The sequence below is a fragment of the Rhamphochromis longiceps genome, linkage group LG10, assembly GCF_057381845.1.
Source record: "Rhamphochromis longiceps isolate RC_006_pf linkage group LG10, R_longiceps_female_GT1.1, whole genome shotgun sequence".
Classification (NCBI taxonomy): domain Eukaryota; kingdom Metazoa; phylum Chordata; class Actinopteri; order Cichliformes; family Cichlidae; genus Rhamphochromis; species Rhamphochromis longiceps.
In genome coordinates, this window is record NC_140566.1 from 15,994,165 (window position 1) to 16,008,530 (window position 14,366).

Below are 14,366 nucleotides of genomic sequence, written 5' to 3' on the forward strand. Positions count from 1 at the left end.
CTTTTCGGGGGGAACTTTTACCACAGACTAATAATAATGAATTACAACAATCCAACCTAGAAATAATCAATGCATGAACTAGTTTTTCAGCATCCCTCTGAGACACGGATTTTTGTCATTTTATCTTCCATATTTGTTTAATGTGCATGTTAAAGGACATGTCCTGTTCAAAAATGCATCCACAGCACTGTGCTGGTCTACACTGTCTTTGTTTAGATGTCATGTTTAAGAAATTGAAAGCTGCAATTAATTTTATTCTTGCTCTATATTTTTTTCCTTTTTAGTGCATTGTCATGTTTTTTCACTTGCATTGGATTCCAAAGGTATGTTTGCTGGCAGGGAGGGTTCTGCTTTTGCCAGAAGCCTTTGTCTGAAATGTCTAATGTCAGTAGTAGTATTAACTGTACTCAATTTATTAAGTATTTGAGAGGATTAAAGGAGTCATCATGTGCCTTGAATGCGACACACTCAGAAGCCATAAGTAACACACGTCATGTTTGCAGACGTCACTCCTGACATATGTTTGAATCTGTCTGCTCTTGATGGGCTCACTTGCGTCCTCCCACCACCCAGGAGTGCTACTGGGTTGAGAATTGTGTGTGTGTGTGTGTGGGGGGGGGGGGAGGAGGAGAATCCTACAATGTATAAAAGTAGGCTGCAGCCTTTTTATTTTTATCTGGTCAGAAATGATGATGAAACTGTTGTTGGTATTATCCCCCCATCCCCGCCCTCTGCTTCCTCCAGTTTGTAGGTTACTGAAAGATTTCACCAACCACAGAAAAGAAGATTAGAGAGGAATTAATGGTATTCCTTTGTCATTATAGGAACAAATTGATATTTGACGGGGGTGGGGACAGTCTGGAGTTGGAGCAACATGATGTGTCAGGAGACGTAAGCAGAGGGATGGCACAGTGACAAACAAACTCAGAGCCAGGGGGATGCCAGTCTGCTGGATATCTCAACTGATGTTCACCATGTTACAGGAGATGAGAGAGCGGGATAACGCAGAAGCAGCCGGGCGCACGCGTGACGGGACAGAATGAGAGCTGCTGGGACATGGACGGCGTCAGTAGAGGACGGGGACAACTGTGACATTGACTGGGAGAGACCCTGACGAAGTGGGAGGGACATCTGGGTTCCTCTTGTCTTTGAAGCCCCTGCTTAACCATGAGAGTGGCCTTCCTGGCCTTAAGACTGATGTGCTTGGCCTGGTTGTGGCCTGTCACTCAGCTCAACAGCAGCCACTTCCCGAACAAGAGAAGAAACAAGGAGCTGTACGTCGGAGAGAACGCTAGACAAAAGCACGGAGGGTGAGCAAAAGTGGCGTTTCTTAGATGAATCTTTGATTTACTATAATTGTAGAGCTTCTTCTTATGTGGAAACTAACCTTCATGGGTGATTTTATGGACATCATTTCCATGTCCTACTTTGTAGAGCTTTCACATGTAAATATGAATAACTACATCTTTTTGCGTTTACGTCCACTGATGGTAGATCAGTGTCAGAGAAAGGTCATAGATTATGTGCATTGCTCAGAAAATTAGTGTTGATTGTTGCTGAATCTAAAACATAAAACGATGTGAACTTTGGTTTGGTTTTAGGATAACTATGACATCCTCTCAGTGACTAAAGTCATTCAGGAGTCAGATATAAATAAAAGAGGCTCCACAATATCAAGCTGAGTTACACATGTGCTAGAATGCAGTGGAAAGCAAAAGTACTCATCTCCCTTTGGCTACGGCCTTTGCTTTTAATCAGAGTGCTAGAGTCCATTTAGCCATCACTAACACCATCTGTCAGTGCTGTTTTAAGTGTTTGTTAGAAAGAAATCTAGACAGAGAGAACGATTTTACTTAAGCTGTTATGTCTTCTCTTTGCGTTCCAGACGGGTGGATCTTAAGATGAAGAAGTTGGACAGCACCAAGTCTCTGCTAATTAAGTCTGAGCAGCTGCTTCGGATTGAAGACCATGACTTTGCAATGCGCCCTGGCTTTGGAGGTAACACACACACACACGCACACACTTGGTCATTGTATTTATTATGGATTTATTTATTTCCTCAGTATGGAAATCAGCTTTTGTTGTTCCTCTATTAAAAGGGGGCGACCCAGCAGTGTTAACTAATTACAGACCAATATCTAATCTATCTGTGCTGGCCAAAGTTCTTGAAGCTCTTGTGTGTGAGCAGTTAAAGGAGTTTTTGCACACCAATGCCATTTTATCTGAATATCAATCAGGCTTTAGGAAGAATCACAGTACTATCACAGCTGCAATTAGAGTGGTAAATGATATTACTATTGCACTTGATAAAAAACAACACTGTGCATCCCTTTTTATTGATTTGTCAAAAGCATTTGACACTGTTGATCATTGTATTTTAAAACTTAGACTCTTCCAGTCAGGACTCTCTGAGAGAGCAGTGGCATGGTTCTCAAACTACCTCAGTAACAGGACTCAGTGCATTAAATCTGACGGTCTATGTTCTGACTTTGTTACAGTGCACAGCGGAGTGCCACAGGGTTCTGTATTAGGTCCCCTTCTATTTATCATTTACGTAAACAATCTTAGTCTACATGTGCCAGATTCAAACTTGCACTTCTATGCTGATGATACAGTTATTTACAGCTGTGGTTCAACTCTTGTCCAAGCCATCGACTCCTTGCAGAAAGCCTTTTCTGCTGTCCAGCACTCATTTCATCAGCTTAAACTTGTTCTCAGCGCAGACAAAACAAAGCTCATGTTGTTTTCTAAATCAAGGAGACGAGCCCAAACAATCCCATCAGTAACCACTCTTGAAGGTCATAAAATAGAGTTGGTTCACACCTATAAATATCTGGGAATCTTAATTGATGACTCGCTTACCTTCAAACCACATGTAGAGAATCTTGTGAAAAACCTGAAGTTAAAACTGAGATTTTATTTTCAAAATAAGTTGTGTTTCTCTTTTAATACAAAGAAGCGGCTTGTTGCTGCAACATTCTTGCCTGTGCTGGATTATGGTGATATTCTATACATGAATGCTTCTGCTCAATGTCTTCGAATGGTTGATTCTGTGTATCATGCTTCTCTGAGGTTCATCACTAACTGTAAATTTCAGACTCACCACTGTGAGTTATACTCTCAGGTAGGATGGCCTGCTTTGGTAAGTCGGAGGAACTGTCATTTATACAGTTTTATATATAAGGCGATACTTGGGTTGCTCCCTTCTTATATATGTTCCCTGCTTGTAATGAAACATGCTGGTCGGTATTCTCTTCGTCCGCATGGTTACTTGTTGCTTTCTGTTCCATTTGCCCGAACTGAACTTGGTAAAAGAGCTTTTGTCCATTTAGCACCCTTGGCCTGGAACAAACTGCAGAAGGAATGGAAAATGACTGAATTCATTTCATTAAGTGATTTTAAATCTAAACTACGAATCCTTGAGGTCAAGTCCATAACATGCAACTGTTTCAATTAGATTGATTATCATTTTAACTGACTTTTTTATTTTATTTGAATTTTATTGAATTTTATTTTTTATTTTATTTGTATTCTTTCACTTATTGTTGCATGTGGGTTGTTGCTGCCTGTGTTTGAGTAATTTCTGTAACTGTGAGACATCTGCTGCTGCCTATCTTGGCCAAGTCTCCCTTGAAAAAGAGGTTTTTAATCTCAATGGGATCTTCCTGGTTAAATAAAGGTTAATAAATTTGTATTTATTATACATTTATTTTAACTTTTTCTCACTCCAAATATTTTTCCTAGTATTTTTTTAAGTGTGCTTTAATGGTAACACAGCAGGTTGATTTAGGTTACTGTGCTGTTTTTGGTATTATGCTGCCCAAAAAGCCCTTTGTGACCTAGATTGTCTGCTTTGAGAGACAATGACTGCGGTAGCACGGATAAAATAATCTGAACTGTGTTCCTAATTCTCCCTGTGTGTGTGTGTGTGTGTGTGTGTGTGTGTGTGTGTGTGTGTGTGTGTGTGTGTGTGTGTGTGTGTGTGTGTGTGTGTGTGTGTGCGCTTCCAATCACAGGTCTGGATTTTTTTATCTTTTGCATCTTTTTTGTCATTACCTTAAAGAAACCCTGCACAGTAATCACTTTCTCTACTGCATGTTCACAGTGGTCATCCTCTTTTGTAATGTCTGAATTCATTTTCTTTCCAGTCAGAAGGCAAAACAAGTTGCTTAGTGTCTGTCTCAGTCTTTTCAGTGGATGATTACACAGATGTTTACGTCGGCCTAATAAGAGTTCTTGGAAGAGTTTATCTGGTGATAGAGAGCCTCTGAACAGCAATGCCATTCCCTAAGGCATCTGCAGGCATGCACCATGGGTTTGTTGAGTGTCAGAGTGATTAGATCACTACTGATGTTCCTCTGACAGGAAATCAGCTGCATATTTCAAGACTGTATCCAAGTCGCCTTGAGGATGTGCTTCCTCGAATTATATCTGAAGAGCAGAATGGCTTTATAAAGGGACGGCAATTGTTTTTTAATACCCGTACACTCTTCAATGTTATTTACTCAAAGCGTCTATCTGAACTTCCTGAACTTGTGATCTCTTTAGATGCTGAAAAGGCTTTCGATAGGGTGGAGTGGGAGTACTTGTTTGCTGTTTTAGAGAAATTTGGTTTTGGCTATAAATTTATTTCCTGGATTCGGCTTCTTTATTCGTCCCCTAAAGCCAGTGTTCATACTAATGATGTTTACTCTGATTATTTTGCGCTGGGTGGTGGTTGTCGTCAAGGTTGCCCTTTGTTTCCCTTACTCTTTGCCATTGCCATCGAGCCTCTGTCTATTACATTGAGATCTTCTTCTGTATTCAGGGGAATCCTCCATAATGGAATTACACATAAAGTATCATTGTATGCGGATGACTTGTTATTATATATGACTGACCCGGCATGCTCCATCCCTGCTGTTTTAAGTATTCTGGAGAACTTCAGTTCGTTTTCAGGTTATAAATTAAATTTGGGGAAAAGTGAGTGTTTTCCTGTTAATACGGCAGCACGTCAACTTCAACAGTCTGATCTGCCCTTTCGTCTCAGTCCATCTGGGTTTAAGTACTTAGGGATTAACGTGACTCGCTCTTTAGCTGGCCTTAAATCAGCAAATTTGTCTCCTCTTATATCAAGGATCACATCTGATATTCAAAGATGGGGTAATCTCCCCCTTTCTTTAATCGGTAAGATTAATGTTGTTAAAATGAACATCTTACCAAAACTTTTATTTTTATTTCAGTCAATTCCCTTATTTTTGCCGAAACACTTTTTTGTTTCACTGGACAAGATTATTGGTTCTTTCATTTGGGGAGGGAAGCCACCTAGGGTCTCTAAAACTTTGCTGCAGCGATGCAGATTTAGTGGAGGACTTGCATTACCTAATTTTTTAGTCTACTACTGGGCCGCTCACATCCATAAACTTTGCTACTGGCTAAAATCTTCTGGTTCTTCGTGGTGTAAATTGGAGCTATCATCATGTAAGGGCTCTTCTTTACCGGCTTTGCTCTATTCCTCTTTACCTGTGAGACCCTCTCTGTACACTGATAATCAGGTGGTTCTTAACACACTCAAAATCTGGTTTCAGTTTAGACGTCACTTTAATTTTGTAATGCCGTCTTCCTCGGGTCCTCTAAGCGACAACCATTTGTTTCCCCCTTCACTTTTGGACTCGACATTTTCAGTGTGGTGTGACAAGGGTATAAAACAGTTCAAACATTTATATGTGGATGGTGTTTTCGATAGTTTTCCCAACTTGTCTTCTCGTTATAATCTCCCTATTACCCATTTGTTTCGCTATTTTCAAATTCGAAATTTTGTTGCCAAGTGTTTCCCAAATTTCCCCTCTTTACCTCCAGAACAGCAGTGGGAAACTACGTTATCATTTATTCCTCATCACAGAGGAACCATTTCGAAACTCTATGATGCTATTCTGTCTTTTAGTAACCACTCTAATGTTAAGCTTAAGTGTACATGGGAAGAAGAATTGGGAATTCGAATACATGAGGAGTCTTGGGAACAGGCTATAGCGAGAGTACGATCTTCCACCTCCTGTGCTCGTCTTGGACTTATTCAATTTAAGGTCATACACAGGGTGCATTTTTCTAAATCTAGACTTTCTGAATTGTATCCAGAAGTGGAAAATAAATGTGATAAATGCCACGGTTCTCCTTGTCACCTCGGCCACATGTTTTTTCTGTGTCCTGAGCTACAAGGTTTCTGGACAGGGTATTTTGCTATTATGTCAACTGTTCTTGGGGTAACTCTTCATCCTTGTCCTCTGATTGCTGTATTTGGGATTCCTGTTCGCTCACTTACACTTGATTCCACACAAAAGGACATTATAGCCTTCACATCCCTACTAGCGAGACGTCTAATATTGTTGCATTGGAAGTCTGTTAGGTGTCCTACTATTTCCCGGTGGCTTAAAGATGTCATGTTTTTTTTAAAACTTGAAAAAATTAAATATACGTTGAGAGGTTGCACAGCCAAATTTTTTCACAAGTGGCAACCCTTTATCTCTTATTTTGCTAGTCTAGAGGTATTGCCTGTTTAAATCTACTTTTGTTACTGTTATATTCCTCTAATATGTTTGATGGTTGTGTTGATCTGTGTGGGACTGGGGGGAGGGGGGGGGGGGGGGCGTTGTGTTTTTTTTTTTCATATATATGTGTGTTTATTTACTTAGGAAAATGAAGAAAGGTTGATTGTATTTTGGTAACTGCAAGTACTGTTCTTTTTTTCAATAAAAAATATTTTCAAAGACTGTATCCAAGTCAGTCAGGTCATAAAGCATTCAGGCAAAGAGGGCATTAAGTAGTTGTATCATTTGTTGTCAGGTGATAATGAATGTCTGCCACAACTAAAGCTGCCACTCTGTAGGAAACTAACAAGCCGATTGCTGGTGAGATGGTTGAGGGTATTCTGCCAGTGCTAACCTGCTGAGGTAAAATCAACTGACTATAGTAAACATATTAGGATGTAGAATTTCTGAATGTATAACCACAAAGCTAACTGCAGAGGGGATTTTGGTTGTCTGATGAGTTACTTTTCTCCCTGGGTAGTGTGACAGGTTATTTTTTTAATAGCAAGAATCTTGTTATGTAACAAATTAGTATTAAAAGTAAGATTACCCGTCACTTGATCAGTTTGCACGACTGGAACATTGTCATTAAATCATTGTTATTCAGCTACTGGGTCAAGCAAATCGGTGGTGGTTACGAATTGGAAAACACTTTATCTTTCTGTTTTCTGTTTCTTTGTTCTGTTTCGTTAATTCACTTTGTGACTATGATACTAATAAAACATATTTATTTAAAATAGAGTTGAGTTCGAGACCCATTTTTTTTGTTTCTTATTTACTTCAAACCTTTTCTTCCTAAACTTGACATTATCACTGAGCTGATAGTGTGAGTTAACTCTGTTAGCTCCAAACACATTTGCTGGATTGTTACATTTGTCTGCTATGTGTGGTGTCCTGTGGCCCGCGAAGATTTTTTCTTCATTTTTTTCCTCCTTTCCTTATTTTTTTTTTGTTGGTAATAGAGAGTTTTGAAGCTCATTAACGAGTTTAAGTGAGCTAACTCTGTTTGACCCTATTCCAGGATGTCAGCATCCCAGTAAAATCCCTCCACCTTCATTACTCCATTGTGATTGCAAACACATGCTTTTGAGTGCTTACCTTCATTAAACAATGGCACAGAAAAAAACTCCAACAACATCAGTCGGTGTTTACAGTTCAAATCAAACATTAACCGTATTGTGCCGCTGGATAATGACAAGAACCATTCTTCTTACTATACACTACCCTGGATATTTATGTAATAATACAATGTGGCAGATTTTCAATTAATGGATCCTTTAAGATAACATAATGAATTAGTGAGTGTTGTTGAATGTCCACACATGCATGTTGACTGTGTAACCTCAGGGAAATTTATAGGCATGTAGGTAGTGAGCTACCTCTCCCATAGGCCAGATTAGATTAGAAAGGATTCGCTTATTTTCCCAGTACTAAATGTAACGTATGAGGTCACACGAGTTGATGTAGTTGATGTAATTTCTCAGAATCAGTAGAGAGCTAAGTATTACATATTTCTGTTACAGTATTAACAGCTTAACCAAGAAAGTAGTGAAGATATATAAATAATTAAACAATTTTTTTTTACATTTATCTTCTTAACTGAGCAGCAGCGTTCATTTGTCTAAATCAAATACTGTAAAGAAAGGTCACTGAAACATGCATTTCAAGTAAAGCGACATTTTGAGGAGTTGATTTTTACTGTGAACCAAAAAAATAAATAAATAAAAGGTGAGGTTGTGCATTTACAAAGATTTCCAGTGTAAGGTAATGGTTCCTTTGACATTCAAAAATGTAGAATGTGAACATAAGATTTTTTGCTTCAGTCACAGATGTTTATACTGTACTGTGTATCATGACTGTATAAACTAGGGTTGTCTCTGCATATAGCTCAGAAGTGGGATTTACACATTGGTAATCTCTGACAGATGTGCAAGCAGATGTTATCCAACTGATCCATTGCAACATCTGTCCAGGTTCAGCCCTGCCTGTTGGTATCGATGTCCAGGTGGAGAGCATTGACAGCATTTCTGAAGTAAACATGGTACGCACCTTTTAGATTTCAGTAGTTAATCTAATCAAAAGAAACTGACTTGCTTTCTCTGTTGAAAATGACTGGTTTTTTTTGTTTTTTTTTGTAGGACTTCACCATGACTCTCTACCTGCGGCATTACTGGCAAGATGATCGCCTGGCCTTCCCCTCCAGCAGCAACAAGAGTCGGACCTTCGATGCACGTCTGGTGAAGAAAATCTGGGTTCCAGATGTGTTTTTTGTCCACTCTAAGCGTTCTTTTATCCATGATACAACCATGGAGAACATCATGCTGAGGGTTTATCCTGATGGAAATATTCTCTACAGTGTTAGGTAAAAAAAATAATGATATATGTCTCATTGTATTCATAGAGAGATCACTATAATTGCATTTTCTGTCATTAACCAGTAGCCAAAATAATGGCTAATACTGGCTGTCATTATCTTGTCTTTTTGAAATTAGAAGGGCCTAAATTTGATGAAATTGATTGGGATGCTAAAGTATTAGCTAACACTATCTGGTAAGGTGGATCTACAGACTCCAGGCTCTGATAAATAGTGTCAACATTAAAATAAAAAATGTTAACATTAACACTGATTAACATTAACATTCATTTTTAAAGGATTTCATTCTTTTTTGGATAAGTGTTAGGACAATTACCTGCACATGAAGATGAGCCAATATAGATAATGCAGACATGCATTAATTCAGCTTTCTTACTAGTGGCCAGCAGGGGGCAACTCTTTAATGAATTCGTGTGAAGTCTATAGGAAAAGGAGCCTACTGCTTCCTCTAAATATTGCCTTTGTGAATTATGGTCTGAAGTCAAAAAGGAGGATGAACTTATGTTTTAGGGTGGGGTTGTGATTGGCATATTGTTACCTTGTGAGCACAGTGTATTGATTTCTCTGTCAAACTGAAGCATCAGGCTTCAAAACACGACACAAACACAGTTTCAAAATGAGACCACCAATCGGTGACGTCACAGTGGCTACATCTGTGTTTTACGCACAGCCTGTGTTATCGATTTACTTTCGGGGCCAGGCTCAAATGGCCATTAGAGAAACTGTATTGGTGTTTGCTCCAGCTGGTTTCAGTTTTCAGCCCTGAGGTGCGGTTTGCCAAAAATCAGACCAATGAAGGCATTTGCACCAAAACCCCTTGTACAGTATATACAAATTAGCAAGGGTTGTTAAACCATCAAATTTTAAGCTTACATGTCCTGATACAATGAGTTATGGCTTAAATTTTACTAAGACTGTTTGATGAGCATGAACATCACCACAGCCCAGTTTAGTGGGCAGGGTATGAAGTGAATATGAGAAGGTGGAACGTAAGCTCCCAGACGGCATTCAACATATCCATTTCAGTCACAGACGATGACAATATGGCACAAATTCCCAAATGGCCAACAGCAGCCACAAACTGTGTCAGGCACAGATGCTGTTACTGAATGAATCAATTCAGTCCAGTAGTTTTATTTTACACTGTTTCACTGAGATTACTGCAATATTTATGTAGGTATTTATTTAACTGAAAGCTGTGTTTCAGGATCACTGTGACGGCTCTTTGCTCAATGGACTTCAGCAGTTTCCCTCTGGACACACAGAACTGCTCTCTGGAGCTGGAGAGCTGTGAGTATTAAGCTGCAGTCGGGACATCGTGGTTGCTTGCAAATACCTAATAGGATATCCAGTGTTGTTTGCAGAGTAATAATGTTAATTCCTACATTAAATGTACTTGTTCTTGTGCTGACATGTTTTGCTGGTAAACATGTTACACAACATTTGATGCACTATTATGTAATTTAAAAAATTTGGGCTAGAGAAAGCTTTGAGCTTGTTAAATTTTCAAACACTATCTATTTTCTGCACAAAAACGCAATTGGATATGCTTGAATGTTATACAGTTGGGACAGAGACAGCTCAGAGTGCATTACCTTACTTCATACTCACAGTAGTAAGCATCACCATCCCCCTTTTGCACAAATTATTTATAATCCTCGGGTCATTCAAGTCAGCCTCTGTGCATTATGCTTGTCTATCCTCATGATGCAGGATTTACTGCAATGTTTGTGAATTCTTTGGTCTTTACCGCTCTCTCTCACTCTGTGTGTCTCAATCATGGATCCTGATCTCAGGGGAGAGTTGGTAGTCCCATTTTTGGCAGCTCTCTCCTCTCCTCTGAGAGAAACATCCATGAAACTTCTAAGAGAGGCAATACGCGAAGGTGTCCAACCCCAAACGCCCACCCTCTTTCTCTCCTCTCTTGAAGATGCTTACAATGAGAACGACCTAATGCTCTACTGGAAGAACGGGAACGATTCATTAAGGACTGACGAGATTGTGCTCTCTCAGTTTTTTATTGAAGACTTCCAGCCTTCCTTTGGGCTAGCCTTCTACAGCAGCACTGGTATGTCCGGCAGGAGTCTGGGGACACTCTGAGATGTATTCATTTTGAAAACAGCCAGAGTGCTCCAGACCCCTACAGTTTTTCTAAATAGGAACAGTTTAACATTTTGGAAAATACGCATTACATAAAAAGATTTGACACCACTCTTACAATCGTTTTCTATGGAGATGCAGCCAGCAGTTGATTAACTTGTCCAAGCTTGTGAAAACAGCTTAACCGGCAAAGGCTACAAAATCCAATAACCAGCATCTGTACAGTTTACCAATGAACACATTATTCCCATTTCCAGTCATAATGCTTTGCTACAGTAACTGTGTATGGGCGAAAGCTTTTATATGTACACAGACATGACTGAGTGCTATTGATTGTTTAGGTTCTCTGTGAGAAAGAAAATAACCACATTTTCCAAAATGATGACATGGGAATCAATCCCTCTCTGCAAAGCAGAAAGGTATTGATTATGCAAGGTGTTTTAGAGTTGTATGGTCTACTTTTTCAAACCCAGTTTCCTTTTATTGTTGTCTGTGTAGAAAGAAACACTAGAATTGGAGAAAGAGAGATTTTCATCTCAGTTTTAAAATTTTTTGTGAGGGAACCTACAGTATCCAATCTACGAAGATGTTATGTAACTCCGGCATTAAAGAGATTTGCTCTCTCATTTGAGTTCTAGGTTCTCCCCGTAGGTTCATGTTAGACTTTTATTTTTAATAAGGACAACTTTATTTTCTCCTGTCAGTTACTGATATCACCCTGCTTTGCACCTGCCTGCACTCCACTGTGTCCATTTATCTGTTTCAGGTTGGTACAATCGGCTCTACATAAACTTCATTCTAAGGCGGCATATCTTCTTCTTCATGCTTCAGACGTACTTTCCCACCATGCTGATGGTGATGCTGTCCTGGGTGTCTTTCTGGATAGACAGGAGAGCCGTACCTGCCCGTGTCTCCCTGGGTACTAAGCCGTTGAGCCAATACGACCAACATAAATAATTACCGAAATTGTATTTTCATCTGGACCGATAAAAAAATATCACCATGCCTAGTTTTTACTTTAAATTCATCTTTCCATTGATTAACTTTTTGAGAGTGAAATCGTAAGATTGATTTCACTCCCTTGTTTGCCAAATACTGGAGAGATTAGGCGTAAATCAGTCAGGAAGCACATCGTCTCATCAAATAATTACACCTTGTTTTTGAGATCTAATTGCCCGTATTTAAACTGTGAGAAATTCCCCATAAGGAGGAAGGAGTGGAGGAAGTTTGTCAACCAGGAGACCCCAGTTTGCTTGGTATTTTGATAGCTTCGTGCTTTGCGCATTTTGTTATGATTTCACTTGTTATTTTCTTTCTCTTTCCAACTGCTATTTGGTTAAAGTTCAGGAAAGTAGTGGGGTTTGGATTAAAATATCCTGTTCACAAGATTCTTATGTTATAAGTTAGTGAAACTCACTAACTCACATCATTGTTTTACAATAGGTTCTCACTTAGGTGCAATGACCTACAATGACAATGATAGTGAAGTTCCCAGCAGCCAAACAGTAGATATTTCCTGGCTTATGGACAGGAGAGATGAGTGTCACTGTTCTAATCTGCCGCTCAGCAAGAAAGCAAATAAGCATATCCAACGGTGTCTGCTGGTTCACCATATATGTTTTCCCCCTCCTACACAGTTAGCTTACGCAAGGAGATGCCATCATTAAGGCTGGGCTATTTTTGGAATCAGACAGACTCCAAATTCCAATTCTAAAAGCTTTACGAGCAAAAGAGCACTAAATCAGAGTTAAGCTAGTTTGCATCCAGCAATGATGTAATAATGACTTTGCCTTCTGTAATTAATGAACATAAATACACTTGCATGGTTATATGCTTGTCAAAACCCTGAGGATGATGATAAAGGATATGCCCTTTCAAGCCCACTGCCCTTTACCACGACTAAAGTATTTCGATTACATTATCACATTTGCTGTGATTTTTATGGCACAATTGTTCATACACTGAATTCACATTGGTACATAAAAGGTCTTCAAAGGATAATTTCTTGTTATTACTTGTTTGTAGCTACAATAACATTATTCTCTGCAATGTTTCTGCAGCAACAGTCACAACTGGTTTTTCTGTATTCAGGCATCACCACAGTACTGACAATGTCCACCATCATCACCGGTGTGTCGGCCTCTATGCCACAGGTGTCTTACGTAAAAGCTGTAGACATCTATCTATGGGCGAGCTTCCTGTTTGTCTTTCTGTCAGTCATCGAGTACGCTGCGGTCAACTATTTCACCACAGTGGAGGAGATGAAGAAGCTGAAGAGAGCAAAGGTCAAGTTCTTTCTAAAATCTTCTCAAATCTCCTGTCCTATTTAGGCTACGGTATGCAGCCATAAGGCAATCTCCAGAAACTAACAGTGATCTGCTCTCCTCTCTCTGCAGATGCCCACCTCTTACAATGCTGCTGAGGCTATGGCCTTTGATGGGTGTTTCCACGACAATGAAATTGACCTGGCCTCCCTCCCTGCCAGCACCCCAAATACAGAGAGGAACATCCAGTCTCGAAACTCGACTGTCTCCGCACCCACAGAAGGCACCAGGCTACATCGCAAGCACCCTTTAAAACGAAACCTCAGCTTCATCATGAGCAACAGCTACATGATCGACTCATACTCCAGGGTATTATTCCCGCTGGCTTACCTGCTCTTCAACATCATTTACTGGAGCATGTATGCATAGCACATTGAGTAAGCAGCTGAAAAAAACAAAAGAACTGTTCCTTTTTTGACTCTTGTCACAACTGCACAAATGAACAAAAACAGACGGATGATAATAATAATAATAATTAATTGATGACATGAATTCAAGTCTGCTGAGTATAGATGTCCTTCTTGATGTCTAATGAAAAAGTGTTCGGCTGTAACTTGAAGAAAACCTGAGAGCGGCCGTGGAAGTGAACGGCTGATAGTTTAATGAATGTTTACGTGTGTTTCTGGCATGCTTGATTTTATAACAGAAAGAGTTTTTATCCAAAATGCATAAACATTTGTAGGATTTTGTTTTATTGCTGGATCAGATACATCCATACGTACATTAAATACAGTACATATAGAAAATAAATATGTGTATGCTCTTAAATGTCTGACTCGGGCTTCACATTCTCTTTGCCTTGAACTTTATTGATATTTAGTGCATCACACTTTCAACTGAAGGGGCCCAGTGGAGCACTTATAAACAAGTTCATGTTTAATATCATCCTCACCAGACAGAAAATTGTGTGTAAAATTTGCAAAAACTTAAAAAATTTGCTGAATGTGTTGAATTTCAAAAACATTTCATTTAAATGGTTTCAAAGATAAGACTCGGGGGCCTTCA

General features: G+C 39.4%; 1 protein-coding gene across 1 annotated transcript; it reads left to right on the plus strand.

Annotated features, from left to right (window-relative positions):
- Positions 1-1,167: 1,167 nt before the first annotated feature.
- Positions 1,168-14,077, plus strand: gabrr3a (gamma-aminobutyric acid type A receptor subunit rho3a). The gene is made up of 9 exons (XM_085419591.1): positions 1,168-1,310; positions 1,886-1,998; positions 8,537-8,604; positions 8,702-8,925; positions 10,145-10,227; positions 10,868-11,005; positions 11,804-11,956; positions 13,129-13,322; positions 13,434-14,077. Exons 1-9 carry the CDS (start codon positions 1,168-1,170, stop codon positions 13,728-13,730), a joined length of 1,413 nt encoding a protein of 470 aa, XP_085275717.1. The 3' UTR covers positions 13,731-14,077.
- Positions 14,078-14,366: the final 289 nt, after the last annotated feature.